The sequence below is a fragment of the Ictalurus furcatus genome, chromosome 12 (genome assembly GCF_023375685.1).
Source record: "Ictalurus furcatus strain D&B chromosome 12, Billie_1.0, whole genome shotgun sequence".
NCBI lineage: Eukaryota > Metazoa > Chordata > Actinopteri > Siluriformes > Ictaluridae > Ictalurus > Ictalurus furcatus.
The window spans coordinates 23,376,960-23,398,821 of NC_071266.1; the positions used below are offsets into that span (position 1 = coordinate 23,376,960).

A 21,862-nucleotide genomic window follows, 5' to 3' on the forward strand; every position below is an offset into this window, starting at 1 on the left:
ACGATTTCAGCCACTGAAGTATTACACAAAGCCGAGAAAACCTCTGTGTCCTCCGTCCTCATCTGAGTACCTCCTGAACTGTGAATCAACAGATCCACATTTTCAAAAATCACACAGTTAGGCATCGACAGCTCTGCTCTAACCCGAGTTTCATCATATCTACAGGATTCATCTGAGCACACAGCATGGAGAGGTTCAGTTTCATTACCTCAGAGTTTCACTACAGGAGCTCCACAGGGGTCTGTTCACGGTCCACTCTTGTTTTCCCCCACTATATTAAATCACTGAGCTCTGTCATGAGATCATATATCTTCTACGGCTAATTCTATGCTGAGGACACACATCTGCCCAAGCCTTATACAATATCTCAGACTGCCTCATCAACAAAATAACGCCGATCTGCCTATTAATTAAAAACTTCCCAATGCTGGACCTCTCAATCACTTATACCTCCCCGTGTTTCTCCCTAATTTGTTCATCTTTTAATTCTCACGCACCAGCCTGCTCTATTCTATCACACGACAGCTATCAACATGGAAAGGTGAAGGCCATCACGTGCTTCATCTGAGACACGTGAAGCCAGCCAAGTGCATCTTTTTGAACAGCTGCTCATGTTGCGTCACAGTCTGAGGAAAGCGCTATCTACCGTCTTCCACATACATGAGCTCTCAGACTCCTATGTTTGGCTATCCTTGCCGTATTTGACAGGGGAGACAGACAGTGCTCCTCCCACGACCGATGATTACGGATGTGACCTTAAAACACGTGCTTAACTCCTTAACGTGGTATTCTTTGTTTTCCGAACATCTAATATCCATCAGCTTTAAGAAATGTTTAAATAGACATAACTTTAAATAAGCGAGTGATGTGTGTTACATTTGCAGTATAATTTCTATGTCGTTGAACGTCCATGAAAGAAGTTAGTTCCTGTTATCATGTATGTTACAGCAGCTATACAACAAAAAGATCATGTTACAGAGAAACCTAAAAGGCCTTGTCCTGAAGACGGTTTTTTTTTTAGACAAAAAAAAAAAGACAAAAACGTAACTAGTCCTCTGGTCCAATCAGAATTGAGAATTCATCAACGCTGTGGGATTTCATTCATTAATATATATCTTGTCCATCTGTCCATCCACTTTCTATACCTCATATCCTACACAGGAGGATGGGGGAACCTGGAGCCTGTCCCAAGGCAGGGGACAAGGCAGGGGACATCTTAGTCTGGGTGCCAATCCATTTCAGGGCACAATCACACACATTCACACACTACAGACAATTTAGGAATGCCAATCAGCCTACAATGCATGTCTTTGGACTGGTGGAGGAAACCCCCGAAGCACGGCGAGAACACAGAAACTCCATGCACAGGCGGTGGAGGTGGGATTCGAACCCCCAACCCCAGAGGTGTGAGGAAAGCATGCTAACCACTAAGCCACATGAGGGTTCATGAAAACAGCTTATAATAATGGTATGGATGCTAAACCAATAAACATTTCTTTGACTTGACTTGAAGTCACCGCCAGTCATCTTTATTTCGGGGTGAAGACAGGAAACTGCTAAAATGGCAAACGCTTATTTCCGGTCAACTAGTTTTTACACATTCAATCCATCCAACTCAAACCTTACATGGCTCACCTATGTCTGATTAGCATCATCGCTATTTGAGTGGCCAAAGGGCAGCAGATGGCCCTGTTTATTGGAAGTGACTGAAACTGCAGGTGTGTTTGTCAGACATCTCCCCCCTCTGTCTTTCACATAGACGTCACACTCATCCTTATCACGCTGTATAAATCAGGCAGATAAGTGTGTGTCTGTTTGAGTGTGTGTGTGTGTGTGCATAAAAAGAGTTTTCACTGGGCCACTGGTTACTTTAGAAATACACCTGGATGCTCTTTAAACCAACCAGAACGTTCCCATCTGCCAAGATACCCGATGATGAAGACGCAAAGCATTCTGGGTCTGCGGCACCTCCTCAATATTTCATTTTTTACTACTTAAGAGTGTGTCGATCGCAAAAATCTTAAATAACAGTACTGTTAATATTATGCTTTATACGTCACGGGACACTGTCTACAGGTGCTGCATGTCCCATTAAATACGCTACAAGATGTTAAAAATTGTGCACCTTACTTGTACTTTGTACTTTGAAGAACAGGATATCAGGGGGGAATAAAATCATAATTCTACTAACAGATGGTGAAGAAAAAAAATTCTAGCAGTTTGGCAAAAGAGCAAAAACTGTGACACTGTGATACACACCATAAATTCCTCACATCGTTCCAACTCGAATGTCTCCTCATTCAGTTGTTTCTTTCCCCCCAATATTACTGCAGAAAGTACACACGTGCCAATTCTCTGTCAGACTAACTAACTGACTATCAGTACGTTTACACGGACAACAATAATCCGATATGAACCCGATTAAGACGATACTCAGATTAAGAAACTAGCATGTAAACAGAGATTATTGATGACCTTAATCCGACTAAATTCATACTCGAAGTAAACACAAATGGAATTAAGACGTGTGGAGTATTCCTGTTTTAGTCGCATTATCGGCGTGCGTTACAGACACGTACACACCTTAATCACTATTAACGTCGTGTGGGAGTTTTCACCGCATTCTGTGACAGGACACGTACACACGGCAGCGCTCAACCGTTTGACGGCAAACCAGAGAGCACGGCTGCGTCCCAAACCGCGTACATACCTACTATATAGTAGGAAAAATACACTTATTTTTGATTTCCTTATTCACTGAAAGTGACATACACAACAGGCCACGCCTCTTTCACTGGGAGTGACGGGGGCAGATTTGACAAATACTGTATTGATTCATGATGACCAGCTGTTTTGTGGCTTAAATATCACACCAGTATCAAAGTACAAAGAAGAACAAATATGGCATGACAAATATATCAGGCCTCGATTTGAGACACTTCTGGTATCATACGTGTCTCAGCTGCTTCTGTTTGAGCTACTGGCAGGAGAAAGAGCAACATCGCACTTCGATTTTAATGTTCTAGCAACTCCAGGTACACTCCTCAGCAATGAATAGGTGAATTTACATTTCCTACAATTTTTGGTTTTTGCTTTGAGAGAGATATTAACTGTTTAATGTTTAATAATGTGTGCAATTAGCCTAGCCTCAGAGCTAGGTGCGAGTGAAAAAAAAATGAAACTGAATTAAATGGGATTGAATAACGTCTTTACAGGACTCATTTAATGTGAATTTGACGTGAACATTTGAAGGGTTTATGTTTCCCTGGTTATGCTACAAGGCTTGCTCGTGATAACATTAGCTAGTTCATCTGAAATGAAGTTCATGATAATGTAGCTAGCTACATTAGTTACCTTGAGTAGGATTGTAGTGGAGAGTAATTACCCGTCTAGTAATGAACTCCCCGTGCTGTGTTTAACGTTTAAGTAAATGTCATTCCTCCTCTATTTTCACAGCACAGTTTGCAGTCTGCAGTACTTACTGTAATTGTGTAATTGGTCCAGACTAATGAATTCATGCAGATAAATCTAACCATGAAATACAAATATAGACACTTTAAAATGTTTTAATAATAATTTAATAATACCTATCGTAGGACTTTTCAGTATCTTCAGTAAGCGCTTCAGTATCCTGGTCAGGGTCCAGTTTGGCGTAGCCGGTCCACCTTGGTTTTGTTAGGTGGGAGGAAACCGGAGAACCCAGAGGAAATCCGTGTGGACGTGCGGAGAAGGGGACGTGAAACAAACTGTAACCTGAGCTCATGATCGATGCCCAGTTTGTTTGTGCTCCAACTTCACTGAATGGTCAGTTAAGGACTAGAAACAGAGCAGGCTACGTTTTCCCACTCTGTACCCGCTGTAGCCTCAAATTCCTGTTCTTGGCTGACGCGAGTGGAACCTGACGTGGTCTTCTGCTGTTGTAGCTCATCCGCCTCAAGGTTTATGTTCCAACCGAGATGCTTTTCTGCTTACACCTATTATAAAGTATTATTGTTACTGTAGTGGTTTATTTGAGTAACCGTAGCCTTCCTGTCCCTTTCTCAAATTCGTCTCCTCTGACCTCTCTCTCGTTAGCGTTTCCGTCCTCAGAAATGCTGCTCACTGGATGTTTTTTTTCCTTTTCACACCATTTAACCACGCCACAGTCACTGACATCACACTTTTTCTTCATTCGGATGTATATGAAATGAAACCTCTTGACCTGTATCGGCACGATTTTATGCATTATGCTACGGCCACATGATTGACTGATTAGAAAATTGCATGCATGATCAAGCGTGCAGGTGTTCCTAATAAAATGGACGGTGAGCGTTTATGTGCGCGTTTATACTAACAGTGCCAGTACACCTTAAACGATCAGGTCATAGGGCTGGTGATACCCCTCCACCTCTCAAATGTTCTCTGTCTCTATGGCAACACTGGCTACTAATCTGCCCCGTCCCCATCCCCCGACCCCGTTCCCCCCAACCAGGCATGTGCTGCAGAAACAGCTGACGGGAAAAAAACTCATCCACTCATCATTCTTCTCTCTGTGTCATTACGATTACGATCATTACTTTCTACAGCCACCTTTAAACAAATTAGCCTTACTACAGTCGTAACAGTCATATTAACAAGCTGCATTTATGATCCAGCTTTCCAAACACCCACACTGCAAAATAATTACTAGACTAATGTCATCCTATCATCTGTCCGGCTCAGGAGGCGGAATTCCATGTTATCTTCCCACATCGCTATCTAAACAGCAGAGGTGGGAAGTAAGAAAGTGCAAAGTTTGGTTTTTAAGAATCTCTACTCAAGTTTTTCCTTCATGTAAGGGCTTTCATTTTGACGTTCAAAATAAAAACTGCATTCAGTACATTCTCAAACATGTGAATCTATTCGCACTCAGCTAGCTTGTACTGTCGGAGCTATCATGCTAGCAAACAGCTCAGAGATTAGCAACAAAGCTGCTGTTAGTTAGCCTTTGGCAAATGTTTTCACACGTCGGCTTGTTGGTACACAAGGCGCTCATTTACTTTCGTGCATTTTCTTTTGTGAATCTTTTTTTTGTACTTTGATACCTTCATGCTTTAAGTAAGTTATATTTTTCTATTTGAGTGAGGAATGTGATGCTTTGGTCAACATCTATCATGTACGTCTATCGTGTTCTTTAATGTACGGTGTCCAAACTCATAGGCCATTAGTTTAAAGTGTTTTTTTTTAGACAGTTGTTAGATGTTATATACAGAATGATCCTGATTTTTGTTACTCTGTTAAAAGGTTCAATAGGCAATTTTTTAAAAATTCCTTACTTGTACAAATAACCTGGTATGACAGAATAAACAGGGCAAAACAACGCATTAAGCCGTGACCTCAGCAAAAGTGTATTAAGTCACTGAGAAAACCCATGGTTTGATTGTGTTTGGATGCGCCTCCTGACAGTCATCTACAGGCCACTGTACATCCTGGTGGTAGAGCTTCTTGAACATGGGCTTGAATCATTCAAATGTTGAATCCGCTAACTCTTAGAGACCTAATCACGGAGAAAAAAAAAAAAGACTAATCTTACCAAACGCACCTTTAAGAGTTGACCTCCCAATCTAAAATGGCTGATGGTGACATGCCCAGAACGTCTCAGGTGTTTATGTGCAAACGTTCTACGCAAAATGTCTAAAAAAAAAAATAAAATAAAATACAAACCATGTCAGACAGTAACAAACATGATTCACTTTTTTTAAGATAAGACTTTTTTTTTTAATTGCGTATGTTCTGAGCAAAACTACATAACTGCTATTAGTATTTGTAAACAAGTATAATTTTGGACATCAAAGTTTGTAAAAAATAAAAAAAAAATAAAAATAGTTCTGTATTATTATACACTGCAAGTATGTTTCAGCCGGAATGTTTTGATTCTGGTTTGCTGTTACTTGCTGTTTGCCTGCTAACTTTAGGTACTTTTTAATATCTTATTTTAAAGAATTTAATTAAGGGATTTGAGTACCACTTCTTTAATTAAGGGATTTGAGTACCACTTATTTAACTCATGGATTTGAGTACCACTTCTTTAATTAAGGGATTTGAGTACCACTTCTTTAACTAAGGGATTTGAGTACCACTTCTTTAAGAAGTGGTACCCAAATCCTTTTAATTAAAGAAGTGATACCCAAATCCTTTTAATTAAAGAAGTGGTACTCAAATCCTTTTAATTAAAGGAGTGGTACTCAAATCCTTTTAATTAAAGAAGTGGTACTCAAATCCTTTTAATTAAAGAAGTGGTACTCAAATCCTTTTAATTAAAGAAGTCGTAGCCAAATCCTTTGTTAAATAAGGGATTTGGGTACCACTTCTTTAATAAGGGATTTGGGTACGACTTCTACTAAAGTGCAAGTGTGTTTTTGTTCCTGTATAATGAGATATTGGGCTGACTAGCTCATTTTCCAATGCAGACCCTTCTATCGTCAAAGTACAGGGTAAATGTTTAGCAAAGTGTCATATCTGGAAATATGATAACCACCACACATGTATTTATTCTCTCTGGTTAGTGTTTAACAATGACTCAAGCAGTGACAGAATCAGTGACGGTGAGCAGCTTCTGGGTGGTTTCATGACTTTATAGTCAGTGTGCAACTAACACAGAAGGTTCATGACAAATTTTCTCTCAAGAACAACAGAAAATTCAGTAACTGAACTGAAAACTTCAGACGAAAAATGAAAACCAGCGTCTGTACTTTTATCACGTAAAAATCACCACTCAGGAAAAATCCAGACGGTTTTAATAACAAATCTCGATTTGATATTAAAAAAAAAAAAGGTACGAAAGCCACCCCCACCTTTGACCCTACCCTCACCCTTCGTAAATGTTCCCATGAAATGAATTTGAATTGTTACAAATTTGGGACAGCGAGACAGAAAACATGATCGCATTTTGAAGTGTTCGTGACATAACTGGATGGATTACTAAAATTACAACCAATTACAACCAACCCACAATGCCGTGAGCTAAATTTAATCCGTTTCAGCCTCTCAGAAAATTGCATTAGGGGGAAAAAAAAATGGATGTATTTTGAACCGGAATGTTGTGTGTAATTAATATAGAGAAACAGATTTACTTTCTGCCTTATGGATGATGACATGCACGTATCATCCTGAAAAGGATGGGTTATACAGTAGAATATGCTGGTGTGATGCTCTTTTTTGTCTCAAACACACACACACACACACACACAGCTTTGATTAGCTAAATAGAGCTGTAGGGGTAAACACACCTGATCACCCCAGAGACTGTATAATGTAATCCTGCGCTGAACCTCACCATGCTGTCTGAATTAGCCTCTCACTGCCTACATATGAGCCAAAGCACCAGGACACAGACACACACTCAAAATAATGGGACGTAATTGGGCTTCTGGGTCTGAGAATCAATTATGGCTACAAATCACTGCTCATGTAACTCCAAACCCGAATGCCTAACCCTAACCTATATATACCATGTAAAAAGATCGCATTTTCTGTGCAAAAATCAAATTTGAGTATCTGGACCAACAAATCATAATCTATGAGTTCCATAGATAATCAGCTGATCCTCCGTAATAATCCATGCTCTGTTCAAGGTCACCATATTAAACTATCTCTGACTAGCACGCCGTTTTAGTCTCGTTAGCGTTGCTGGAGTTTAGCACTGTATTGTTAACTGTGCTGAAGCTACTATTCTGGTCTAATCAAACATGGACAATATTCATCTGTAAGTACATCCATACCAGCACTGCTTAACACTGAAACATTATAATTCACTTTGGTAAGTCGCTTTGGTTGTCTGATTACTGCCAGCACAATAAAGCTAGTTTTCAAGGTTATATTAGCTTTAAGCTAGCAGTGTACTCCACTAGCCATCTAGCATAAAAATATTAACCATTGTGCAGATAACAAACAAGGCTAATACAGAAATCTATCCAGCAGGTTTTAGAGTTGTATTGCTGGCAATCTGTTAGCAAACCTATATTTTGTGTCGTAGGACGGGCTTCGAGAACCGTGATATGATCTTTTTGTCAGCCGCCACAACAGAACCCCTAAAGAACCCGTAAATCTGGAATTCCTCGAAGCCCAGATTTACCAACCTCCAGACGAACCTCAAACACGATCTTTATGAATCTGCATGCGATCTCGCGTTCACGTGGTCCGAACGCTGAGCTAGTGCTAATGAAAACCAAAGGTCACGTATGTAGAAGTGAATTGGGAAAAAGCAGTGTGGGTAAGCGCGAGCGTCCTCATCTAATTTACTCTCTCTCCATCCCGCTCACCTCCCACCTCCCGCCATCTGGGTCTGATTAACTCCCTGAATCAATTCCCAGGTCAGTTTTAGAGAAACATGGTCAATATAAAGTCCAGAACTTATACCAGAAATCAGACCTAAAATAGAGCCATAAATCAAAGAGGAACAAAAAGTCGAGACAAATGATGTTTTTCAGGAAATATCTACCATTCACCAGTGGCTGTTTCCTTATTAAGGAAAAAAATCCAGCGCATCCACCCCGACGGAGTCTGAGATTTGACTTACACTCGGTCAGAGAGCCTTTACAGATTTACAGACGTGAATTAGACTGTGGGAATATTTACAGTGATGCCCATAAACGCAAGTCTGGTCATTCAGTGCAAAACTGTAAATCCAACTAAGTCTCATGGGTAGAAGACATTCATTTGGACTAGAACAGTGGCACCATGTAACGCTTGACAGACAGGTTAAATATATCCAAGTTTAGTAATTATGACCCTAATTTCGTCAATGAAAAGTGCTCATATGCAGTGTAAGAGAGTACACATAATTAAGGCAAGGGGATTTCAGACCACAAAACGTCTGAAATGAAATGTCTCGTAAACATCTGACAGCGAAGCCGTCTCGAACCGAGCACGGAGGTGGACGTTCAGGACGACAGGATTTTATGTCTACAGCATACAAAGACTTTCTATACAATTGTGTGCTTCCTACTTTGTGGGAACGGTTCGGAGAAGAACCACATACATGGTCAGGTGTCCACGTACCTTCGGCCATATAGTAGTGATTGAAGGACAGAACACCAAAGCTTTTAGCTATAAAATACTGCCCAGTGACTTTTTGTCAAGGGCATACTTGTTTGTTTCCTTAGTCTCTATTATTATTGCACTTCATTAGCTAAGTAGCTTGCCATAAGTTATTTCACTATGGTACCACTTTTTTTTTGTTTCTGGGCAACCAAAACATGTGACCTGCAGCAGACTGGAGCGTTTACATGCCTCATGGGCTAGCTAATGAGTTTATGATTTGTTCAAACCTTAGCAGTAAATCCAGTGTCGAGAAAGGAGAAGCTGAATCGATCGATCAATCAATATTCTTCTCACACAGTCAGCTGAATATATTCAAAGATCTTTCAGTCAAAAACTCAATTCAGGCCTCAGGGTCTTTTTTTTAATATATATATATAGTTTTTTTCCCCATTCAGATTATAGTCATTGGACTTTGCCAATTTTTATGGTGTGAAATCGTATCATTATATGTCAGTGTGAAGCTCTCAAGCAGACAATGAAGTGTGTTACTTTTGAGAGAAAGCTTTGTTTAGCTGAAGCTAGTAAGCAGAATGCTAGGTCTTTGTCTCTCTGTTTCTTTCCCCATCATCCTATCTCCTTTCTAATTACACGCTGTAGCAAAAACTACCTTCAATAAACAGCTGTGTGTCTGAAAGATACATGATAATTGACTGAAAACTGTCATCTCTGTCTGTGTAACTTCATGCGCGTTATGTAGTATGATTAAGAGCTGTGCGTATTATCGTTCTTTGCTCCAAAGAAAAGCGTGCATGTTAAGCACTGTTATATCACAGCGCTGCTGAAATCTCAAATCTGATTGGTCAGTGTTGATTCATTTTCTAGAACCGTAGCTCTGAGAACAGGTCTGGTTTCAAGGCAAATTACAGGTATATATTCATGTTCTCATTCGAATACATTATCGTTTCTATAGCAACATCTTATATAGTGGACGCTCCACAATAATCTGAGACTAATAATGAAGAGATTAAAAAAGTGTTGATGTTTAACAAAGAAAAATGTATAATCCATATATAAGTCTTGAATTATACCGAGTAATTCACCGGAATGGAAATTCTTGACTGAAACCAAAATTCAGGACACATGATTCTGGAGCACACCCTGGAAACCTTGGGAATACACGCTGAATGGGATGCCATTGCATTCACACACATCTACACACCTCGGGGCAATTTAGAGTCACCATTCAAGATCCTGGCATGTGTTTGGTTGGGAGGAAACCGGAGACCCCGGAGGAAACCCACACAGACACTAACCTGAGGTCAGGATCGAACCCTAGACTCTGGAGGCATGCATCACCATGCTGCAATGCACCATATTAACCGTATTAACTGTATTAATTTATTTATCTGCTAATAATGAAAAGATCATTAAAAAACCTTCCTGATAACTGTATAGACAAGATCTACAGTGCTGTGAATTGTTTCAGAAATGAAAACAAAATCTAAGATAAAACAAAGGTAACCTGAGTAAACACAAAGTACAGTTTGTAAATGATCATGTTATTTATTGAAGCAAAAAAGTTATCCAATACTAACTGGTCCTGTGTGAAAATGTATTTGACCCTGTAGTTACTAATTCCTCATATCTATGAAACTGCATTCATAATGGGGTTCAGCTGGACTAGACACAACCAGGCCTGATTACTGCAAACCCTGTTCAATCACATCTACACTTACATAGAACTTCTTCAACAGTATGAAGTTGGTTAGAAGGTCACTGTGTAACACACTATGGCAAAATTGAAAGAAATTTCATAAACGATGAGGAGGAAGGTGATTGAAATACATCAGTCTGGGAAGGCTTACAAAGCTATTTCAAAGGCTCTGGGACTCCAAAGAACCACAGCGAGAGCCGTTATCTCCAAATGGAAAAACTCGGCACAGTAGTGAACCTTCCCAGAAGTGGCCGACCTTCCAAAATTCCTCCAAGAGCACAGCAACGACTCATCCAGGAAGTCACAAAAGAGCCAAGAACCACATCAAAGGACCTACAGACCACTTTTGCATCAATAAAGGTCACTGTTCATGACTCCACTATCAGAAAGACTCTGGGCAAAAAATGGCATCCAGGGAAGAGTGGTGAGGTGAAAACCACTGCTAACCCAGAAGAACGTTAAGGCTCATCTAAATTTTGCCAAAACACAGCTTGATGATCCTCAAACCTTTTGGGAGAATGCTCTGTGGATTGATGAGTTGAAAGTGGAACTGTTTGGAAGACAGGCGTCCCGTTACATCTGGTGTAAACCAAACACAGAATTCCACAAAAAGAACATCATACCTACGGTCAAGCATGGTGGTGGAAGTGTGATGGTGTGGGGATGCTTTGCTGCTTCAGGGCCTGGATAACTTGCAGTAATTGAGGGAAACATGAATTCTGCTCACTACCAGAAAATCCTAAAGGAGAATGTAGTCCGTAAGTTGAAACTCAAGTGCAACTGGATTATGCAGCAAGACAACGATCCAAAGCATAGGATCAAATCTTAGTCTTAGAAGCTTGCAGTTCTTGCTCATAAAGGTGGCACAACCAGATTTTAAGTTTAAGGGGGCAATTAGTTTTTCACATAGGTGATAGATAACTTTTTTTTTGCTCCAATAAAAATTTTTTAAAAAGTACTGCGTGTTTACTTTGTTTTATGTAGCATTCCGTTTGAAGATACAAAAACTATTTAGTATGAGATATACGTGAAAACAGAAGGAATCAGGTTGGGGCAAATACTTTTTCACAGCACTGTGTGTGAATAACACCTGAACGCTGTTGCATTCCTAGTTTTAATTAAAGAAGAAAAAAAGAAGCGATGTCTGCTGTGTGTATAATAAAAGTTGTTTACGGTGTAGCGCCTGCAGCACACCGACATGTCTCGCTGTTCGGTCTGACAGAATGAGCTGTGGGGAAGATCTAGCTCTGAGACATGTGAGCATGTGTCATTAAAAAAAAAAAAGAGCGAACAGGGGTGTTTGTGTGTGAGTATAGGCATGCATGTGTGTGTGTGTGTGTGTGTGTGTTCATTAAGAAGCTGACTTGTGCTCCTTGGCATTTTTAACACGCTTTACTCTCAGCGTCTGCAGCGATGTCTGAATCTCTAATTTCCTACCCAGTGCCATCTTTCTGCACAACAGAGCACACGTCATGGCACATTGAATACGAGAACCAGACACACAGCTTCACACACACACACACACACACGGTGCTAGAGATCAGACGATAGCGCAAGCAATTACACAGAATCGAAACAGAGAAAGAGAGAAAATGTCTCATTAGCAGTTGATCGGATCGGGCGTGAGACACTAGAGATACAGAGAGAGAGAGAGAGAGAGAGAGTGAAGTAATAGATGAGACGTGAAAAGAAGGATGTGTGTTTTCAATCTGACACTCTGTGACACGGCCCAGTTGCGCAATTATGTCATGGGAAAAGAGACAAAACGATATTCTCAACGAGGTTTTAAGTGCTGCTTGGTCTTAATTGGATAAAGAGGGTCAAATCACCCCTGTAATTATTCACAGACGGCGCTTCTTCTTACAAGAGCCGTAACGAGGAACAGCGATGAGAGCAATCTGTACTTCTCAAATCTATGAAATGATTAAAAGATGAGCAGCAGATGTGATCCTTTCACTCAAGTTTGTTTCTCTCATCCTATCTCTTCTCTCTCTCTCTCTCTCTCTCGCTCTCTCTCTCTCTCTCTTTGCATTTCGCTGCCACAGCAAAGCTCTCCTGGAAGCCAAATTCTCAAACATGGACCAATACCTCATAAGTAGAGTCTCACCATACGGGCACTATGGTATCGTTTCATTAATTTAGGCGTGGCTACAGGTTTTAAAGAAAACAAAACATGCCTCTCCTTAGTATGTCATTTTGATGAGGCAATACACTAGAATACTAATGTATTAATCTTACTAGCGACATCCTACATGACAGGAGTGGTCCAGAGCACACATCCCGGGTCTGGGGCTCGCTTCAACCAAATCGTGCTGCGGCCCAGATCAAACGTGGAAGCTATCGTCTCACAGCTGCATGCCGAGTAACGTGATTGGTTCTGCTTGTCGTGTTACTCTGTGACGATGGGAAAAGCGTCGTTACGGTCAGCAGAGGAGATGGAACGTGTTATTGATATATAAAACCAGACTCGAGCATTGTAAATAGCTCGGCTTTGTAGTGCGAGTGCTTGCGCTGTGAGCACAGTGAAAATCGTGACAGCCTCCACGGCTACAAATCTTTTTTCTGCCTGACAGCATGCTGTGCTGTCCAGAACACCCTGTTCTTCACTACTGGAGTGTTTGCACCAAAAGCAACTAATTAAAAAATCGATAAACTGACGAGCTTCACGTCATACTCGCAGTTTGTTCGTAGGGGCGGGACATACTCAGTCTAGAAAGCATTTGATTGGATGCAAATTGGATAAGTACAGGATGAGTCATCGATTTTTTGACAGTTTTGCCACAAAGATTGATAAGCTATCGAATTAAAATACGTAAATGTACAAAACACAATTTTGTCAGTATATTGGTGGCCATGAGGCAGGTCTACAGACAAAAAAACAACGCCAAGTTCCAAAAAAGCTGGGACGCTGTGTAAACTGTAAATAAAAACAGAATGCAACGGTTTGCAGATCTCATAAACCCATTCGTTATTCACAATAGAACATAGAAAACGTATCAAATGTTTAAACTGAGAAAATGTACCATTTTAAGAAAAAAATACGGTCATTTTGAATTTCATGGCCGCAACACGTCTCAAAAAAGTTGGGACGAGGGTGACAAAAGGTTGGAAAGGTAAGTGTTACTAAAAAGAAACAGCTGGAGGAACATTTTGCAACTAATTAGGTTAATTGGGAACAGGTCAGTAACATGACTGGGTATAAAAAGAGAATCTTAGAAAGGCAGAGTCTCTCAGAAGTAAAGATAGGCTTGCACTAACACTCTGTAAAAACAGCTAGCCAACATGGCATGTTAGCTACGAGCTAAAACTATAGATATGTGTAGATAGCTCCTCGTCAAAGGCTTGCGTAAATTATAGCCATGTCCCAACAATCAGGAAATGACGACCCATTAGTGAAAAGCCCACATTTAAACAGCAAACAAATGACATCTCAGCAAGTGGAAATATCGTGAACATAGTCTGTATGATCTAGAATTTCCTATTGTAAGATTTCATTAGACCAAATATAAGATTATTAAACTTATTCCGAGACATTTTTGTTTTTACTCATTTTCAATTTTAGCGTCTTTCTAGAAATAAATACTTAAAATTAGCAAAACTGTCTGCCAATAGAACTAAAAATGTCTTGGAATACATTAAAAATCCTATATTTTTAGTTTCAATAATTTTATAGGAAGTACTACTAGTACTAATACTAAATTTGACTATATTTAAGATATTTTCACATGTTTTCACCAGTAGCTAAGATAAATTCTGACTCGTATCTCGGTTCTACCGTGCCACCACCCACCACTAAACATGACAGATGGATTAAAAAGCAAAGTTTGAGTTCAACTCTTCTGACTCACCACGTGCTTGCTGGCTAATATCGTTAACGAGATCACGGTAGGAAACCTTCCCATCCTCGTTAAACACGATGTGCTCAGCCGTGATGTTCTCTGCAATCATCTCCGTATACGGTCCCTCCACGGCGAAGTAGCACGGCCGGTCGTCATTCTTCAGGTCATGGAACGTGAACATGGCGTATTTTTGCCAGCCGAAGTCTCTGTGCATCTTCACCACGAACTGGCCCAGTTTCTCATGCGTTGGTCCTGTGTTTGTGATGGAAGAGTACATGTTAAACCCCAACGCCGGTGCTCCGGCCGTCACCATGGGCATCTCCCAGTGCGTGGTGAAGCGGGCGACGGGTGAAGACGCGTAGTCACAGCCCGGCCCAATGAAGGCCCACGGATCATGAGCAAACTTCAGGTCCACGGCCACGATGGGCGCCACTGATTCAGAGCACAGACCCTCCTTGTTCTCGCTGCTGTTGAAGACGAGGCGCATGTGGTGGCCTGGAAGGAGCGTGGGGTCTGAGTTGACCTTCTCCACAGCCCAGTTTAGAGCAGGACCTACTCGAGGCCATGCCCATGGGTACGTTGTGTTATGGAGGGGTAAGATAACAGCCAGGGTGATGTTCTTAAGAGCAGGTGATCCTCCATGCTGAGGAACCATCTCCAGTTCCACGACTCCTAAAGACACTCCGCTGAGCAGAACCAAAAGGGGCAGCCAAAGCGATCCCACCAACGCACACTCCATCTTCAGCACCTGAGGTCCTGACCACTCCAAGAAACATATTTAAGATGTTAAAGTACACTCTAAGAAGGACATGGTATTAAAAATGACTAAATCCCATTGTGTTCTTGGTTTTGTTCTTCAATAACCTGAGGAAGTATAATCTTGACCACATCAAGAGCTTAACAAATCTGAGCATGAGCTACATCATGTTATTAAATCAACGGAGAGACCAAGGTCCTGGCCGCATCATCAGACTATTAGACAGATCTTTAAAAAAAGGGCGTTGTTTCTATGTAATCCATTAAATGTCTGGACAATATACAGTGGTACTTGAAAGTTTGTGAACCCTTTAGAATTTTCAATATTTCTGCATAAATATGACCGAAAACATCATCAGATCATCAGAAAGAGTTCCAATTAAACAAATGAGACAAAAATATTACACTTGGTCACTTATTTTTTGAGGAATTACTATTAGGATTATTTGAGGAAAATGATCCAATATTACATATGTGTGAGTGGTAATTGCTTTCAGTATCTGGTGTGACCCCCTTGTGCAGCAGTAACGTTACCGGTAACTGTTGATCAGTCCTGTACATCGGCTTGGAGGAATTTTATCCCGTTCATCAGTACAGAACAGCTTCAACTCTGGGATGTTGGTGGGTTTCCTCACAAGAACTGCTCGCTTCAGGTCCTTCAAAATTTCTATTAGATTAAGGTCAGGACATTCACTTAACCATTCCAAATCATTAACTTCATTCTTCTTTAACCGTTCTTTGGTAGAACGACGTGTGTGTTTAGGATCGTTGTCTTGCTGCATGACCCACTTTCTCTTGAGATTCAGATCACGGACAGATGTCCTGACACTTTCCTTTAGAAGGCAAGTCGTCCTGGATCAGATGCCCAGATGCAGAAAAATAGGCCCAAACCATGATACTACCACCACCATGTTTCACAGATGGGATAAGGTTCTTATGCTGGAATGCAGTGTTTTTCTTTCTCCAAATATAACCCTTCTCATTTAACTCAAAAAGTTCTATTTTGGTCCCATCCTTCCACAAAACATTTTCCAATAGTCTTCTGCCTTGTCCACGTGATCTTTAGCAAACTGCAGAAGGGCAGCAACGTTCATTTTTCCCTCCACTCCTGGGGAGGCTAACAATGGTCTTAAACTTCCTCCATTTGTACACAATCTGTCTGACTATGATTTGGTGGAGTCCAAACTCTTTAGAGATGGTTTTGAGACCTCTTCTAGCCTGATAAGCAACAACAACTCTTTCTGAGGTCCTCAGAAATCTCCTTGCCATAATACACGTCCACATACATGTGTTGTGAAGATCAGACTCTGATGGATCCCTGTTCTTTAAATAAAACAGAACGCTAATTCACACCTGATTGTCATCCCACTGATTGAGACCACCTGCCTCTAATTTTACGTTCAAATTAAACTGCCAATCTTAGAGATTCGCATACTTTTGCCACACACACATATGTAATATTGGATCATTTTCCTCAATAAATAAATGACCGAGTATAATAATTTTGTCTCATTTGTTTAATTGGGATCGCTTTGTCTGCTTTTAGGACTTTTTTAATCCGGTTATGTTTAAGGTCATATTCATGCAGAAATATAGAAAATTCTAAAGAGTTCACAAACTTTCAAGCACCACTGTACGCGCCATTTTCGGTTACAATTCTTTAAAGAGACAGGTTACTTTTGTTCTGGAAAATGTATACAGATATATGCGTATATTATATAATATAATTAGATATATAAAAGAACGATAAAAATATGTAAGTTGTTGCGGGTGTTGATTTAAAAATGCAAGAGTCACTTTGGACAAATATGTCAAATGAAAATGCCGAATTATTTATATAATTATTCTTATACATAAACGCCTGGCTTTCCTGATAGACAAACACACAAGGGGGATGTCAGGTACTGAAATGTTTATAGTAAAAGGTTAAATATTCTCATATAAACTACACTAAGTGTTCTGGTACTGTATAACATTATTATCTATAATAAATGACTAACAATACATTGTGCAGTGACAGCCATTTTGAACTCAGGTGATTGAATTTACGGTTAGTATTATAAAGACGGACTACTTCTACCGTTTACAACACTGATCATATAGAAAAGCCGTTATTTAGGCGAGCGTGTGTTGATTTTGAAGCTTACAATGACATAAACTTCTATCCGTTATTTCCTTATGCTTGCTTTATATCTCATACGGTGTTTGTAGTAGTACATTGTTGTTGTCATTGCTACCGTTGCTGTTAATCCTGAACTATACGAGTTCATACAACCCTGTAGGTATAAAATCATCAGAGTAATTGTTTAAACCTAATACCGTTTATATTGCAATTCGGCGTACAGGTATGTTCATTCAACACCGGATGTATGTTAGTTCAGCATTAATAAGAGTTTGGCTATTCCAACACTATAAGGGTTAATACAACATGGTAAGGTGTTATTCCAACACTAGGAAAAGCTCGTAAACATAATGCTAATGAAATGTGATTAGAAAATATTACACGATATCTGCTTTAAGTGTAAAATTAATAGTTATTTGTCAGGTGATCACATTTGGCTACATAGAGAGTAATACATATGGAGTGAGTTAGTACTGGACAATACATATACTATATTTTTAAAGGGTCTATACATATATGTATATATAAAAAATAATACTATTAATAGTAATAATTTGCTGCTTGGCCGAGTAGCAAAAATAATATTATATAACACACTAAAGGCTAGAGACTAAAGCTGACTCTCTGGATTATAATAATAAATAATAATAATAATAATAATTTAAAATAATAATAATAATAATAATAAAGTGCTTGGTTCCCTAATAATAATTAAGCACACTAAAGGATAAGGATAATCAACTCTTAAAATGCTAATTGAATGTAAGAAATCATGATATACCCAAAATCAGCTATAACAAAATAAACAAATAAAGAAAGAAAAAAGAAAACCATAGGTACTGAACGTAATATCATATATTACTATAATATAGCCTATTATTTATATGTAAATATTAGATTTTTACCTCTGATTCAGTGTTCAGTCCTTGTTGCTGCTCATGTTTGGTCCGGAGCAGGTGTGTGTGTGTGTGTATGTGTGTGTTTCCAAACTTTAGTCGATTAATCGCAGAATACACTCCTCCTGGACAAACTCATGTGAAAGTGCAGTTTATATTCACTGGCTGTTTCTGGAAGACGGGTCTTCACGCATCGCGCAAACAAAGTGGCTGAGATTCCTGTCCTCCTTCATTCCTCCTTCATTCCTCCTGCGATGAGTGAAGGGGAAAAGGGGAAAGTCTCCGCGGAGAGAGAAGAGGACAACCCCATGTCCTGCGGTGTGTCCCTCGGTGTGCTGTGTGAGGAAAAGCCTGGCAGAGGAGTTGAAGGGAGAAGTGAACGCGCTGCAGAACCGATCACCGCTGCTCACTGATCCATGTGCACGGAACACTCCGGGTTGCCAGATTGAGACCAATCTTTACCTCTTATAAACAATAAACACGCATTAAGACACGACTAAACGAGTTTGAGAAATGTTCCTGTTACAGCTAGATATATTGATTTAATTCTACACAACATGACGGTGTGTGTGTGTGTGTGTGTGTGTGTGTGTGTGTGGCTACTCTGTAGCGCGCGCGTGTTTGTGTGTGTGTGTGGCTACTCTGTAGCGCGCGCGTGTGTGTATGTGGTGGGGTGCTTTTATATCTTGATGAGAACCAAATGTCCCAATAACGACAATTTTGACCTTGTTGGGACATTAGGTGGGGTCCAAAAGTAAAGACAACTATTTATTTATTTACTTTTTTTTTATTATTTTTTAAAAAAACAGAACTGCAGGTTTTATTTAGGTGTAGTGTAGGATTTTAAGTAGTCTAAGTAGAAGGTCCTCACAAGCACAGTAAGTGTGTGTGTGTGTGTGTGTGAGAGAGAGAGAGAGAGAGAGCGACAGTATTGTGGGGACATCTGACTGGTCCCCTTGAGGAAACCTGTTTTACCTTTTACTTGGAATACACAAACAAACAAACAAGCAAACAAACAAATAAACTGATAAAGCTGCAAGTGTTTCCTTTTGGTTACTAAGTTTGGGTTAGATTTAAGGGTAGCATAGCATTAACTAGCTACAATAATAGTTAGGTCAGTGGAAGGTCCTCACAAAGGCATTAACAACTGTGTGTGTGTGTGTGTGTGTGTGTGTGTGTAGTACAAGAATGAGATATTTCATAGAACATTTGGTTTGATTTATGCATCTAATTTTCCCCATATGCCATGTGAAAGTCTGTCCTGGGTCTCAGTGGATTATAATGCTACACATCAATAACCAGCAAATGTGACATTCACTTTTACAGTACTTAATTAAGAGCTACAGTGTCAAATATACTCGTGAATTGTTATAAAAAATTATTCTAGAGCATTTCACGAACGCATACTATGTTCACATACCGGCTAATTTCAATTCATAATGCTCTTCTGTCACTGGTTGAACAAAAGAAAGTGACTTGTTATTTTGTTGTTGTTTTTTTTTTGTGACGCTGTTGGACTGTTTGGAATTTTGGTCCCTAGTCCCTCGTGACCTCCGGCATTTTAATCACACGCCTCGCTTCCTTTTCATTGTTCTGTGTTTTCCCGCACTCTTCCGCTCAATTAAAAGGTGCTATTTTTGTTGAGTCCATTAAGCTTTTATTGGCTCCTGCTGCCCTCTCCTCCCTCTCTACCTCCCTCCTCTTGTCCCTCCTCCAAACTCCTCTGTCTATCCTCCTGTTTTCTTTTTGCCAGGCACTATCTCTGAGCGGCTCATTTTGCACCGTCCTCACTCGGCAGCACTTTTCCTAACGAGCGACTCTCGGATCAATAGGGAGAGGGAGGCAGGAGCTCGTTTCCCGGATGCTGCACACCAGTGAAGCCATGCCGTGTGAGAAAAACACAACGGGTCACATAGCCGGCCGTAAATAACGGCGCTTTCTGGACGGGAGGATGTCTCCCTTGTTCCTCTTCATAGCTCCCCTGTGACCTGGACATGCTGACCACTTCCACTGTCTGCTTATCCTGTGCCCTGTGACCCACCGACTCGCCCCATTGTACCCACACACATGTGTGTGTATACATATATATATATACACACACACTTCAGAAGAGGAAGGATAGAGGCCATGTACGTTCACATTATCCACTTAACTATAGTTCAATTTTATTTGCAGATGCACCCACTGACAAGCTAAAAAAAAAAAGGATCAGATGTTAAAACACAGAACAGAGGGTACATGTCCAAAATAGGATCTCTCTCACCCCCGACCACTTCCTGCTCACTAATGCTGTACCTTTTCCCACCGCATCCTACACCCACCTCTGCACAAGTTACTCATCCACACAAAAACGCCCACACGTTCATAATTTATGTACGCTGTCGAGATGGGCTTTAATGAATACAAATGTAAGAGATGGCCCGTTGTCATTTATTTACCAAACCAAACCACGTATAATGTTTACAGCAAAAAAACAACAGTGCTGGGATTTGAATTCATCCTCCCAGGATGGTCGTAAAGGGTGGAGGGTGGGCGTAGAGTTCCTTGAGAGGTCAGGGTACTGTAAGAGAATAAGTGGGTCTTGTGTTTGAAATAATACAGACGGAAATGATGTTTGCATCATGTAAACTGAACTCATATTAGAGGTCTGGGATTGGGAATGGGATCCTGCAGAACACAACACAAAAAATTGAGAGTCCCAAGCAGACCTAAAGGGCTTAATAATGACATATTCAATATTTTAAAAAGTAAGCTTTCCTGATAAAGTAATGGACACGGTCAAAAGATCCAACAGCAAACTTCTATTACTAGCCCGACTGATATAGTGGATCTTGTAAAGTGGTTTAAACTTAAAGATGGGATCAGTGATTCTGAACTCACAAAATCACAAAAAAATAGGAAATAATTATTGATATTTTTTAGTTTTGTGTTAGGTCAGTTTCGAAATGTATCATCTTTGGCTCTGAAGCCTGGCCTTAACGTTCCTCATCACCCTGAGAAAGCCATCCCTACAGCGAAGCATGATGGTGGTAGCATCGTGTTGAGAATTACCCCAGCCTCTTGTTTTCTTCTCAGTCTAATCCAGCAGATCTCCCCTAGCCAGAATAAAAGTTGTGCCAATTTTTTTTTTTTAATTAATGGATAAAATGCTAGGGTGCACAGTGGCTTAGTGGTTAGCACGTTCGCCTCACACCTCCAGGGTCGGGGGTTCGATTCCCACCATGACCGTGTGTGTGCAGAGTTTGCATGTTCTCCATGTGCTGCGGGGGTTTCTTCTGGGTACTCTGGTTTCCTCCTCCAGTCTAAAGACATGCATGGTAGGCTGATTGGCATGTCCAAAGTGTCCGTAGTGTACGAATGGATGTGTGTATGTGTTTGTGTGCCCTGCGATGGATTGGCACCCTGTCCAGGGTGTACCCTGCTTTGTGCCCGATGCTCCCTGGGATAGGCTCCAGGTTTCCCTGTGACCCTGAAAAGGAGTAAGCAGTATAGAAGATGGATGGATGGATAGAATGCTGCTCTGCAGAACTTGTTG

The 21,862-nt window shown here is 40.4% G+C and overlaps 1 protein-coding gene across 3 annotated transcripts in view; it reads right to left on the reverse strand.

The window, feature by feature from the left end:
- The window catches only part of npr1a (natriuretic peptide receptor 1a), a 100,030-nt gene extending 81,351 nt beyond the window's left edge, over window positions 1-18,679 (reverse strand). For 2 of the 3 annotated variants that reach the window (XM_053637324.1, XM_053637326.1), the window contains exons 1-2: window positions 18,337-18,679; window positions 14,563-15,316 (exon numbers count right to left, since the gene is read on the reverse strand). In XM_053637324.1, coding sequence (XP_053493299.1) covers window positions 14,563-15,292 — 730 coding nt within the window. In that variant the 5' untranslated portion in view covers window positions 15,293-15,316; window positions 18,337-18,679. The remainder of the gene's footprint in view (window positions 1-14,562; window positions 15,317-18,336) is intronic. The other variant, XM_053637325.1, reaches the window with a different exon arrangement.
- Between the last annotated feature and the right edge of the window lie 3,183 nt (window positions 18,680-21,862).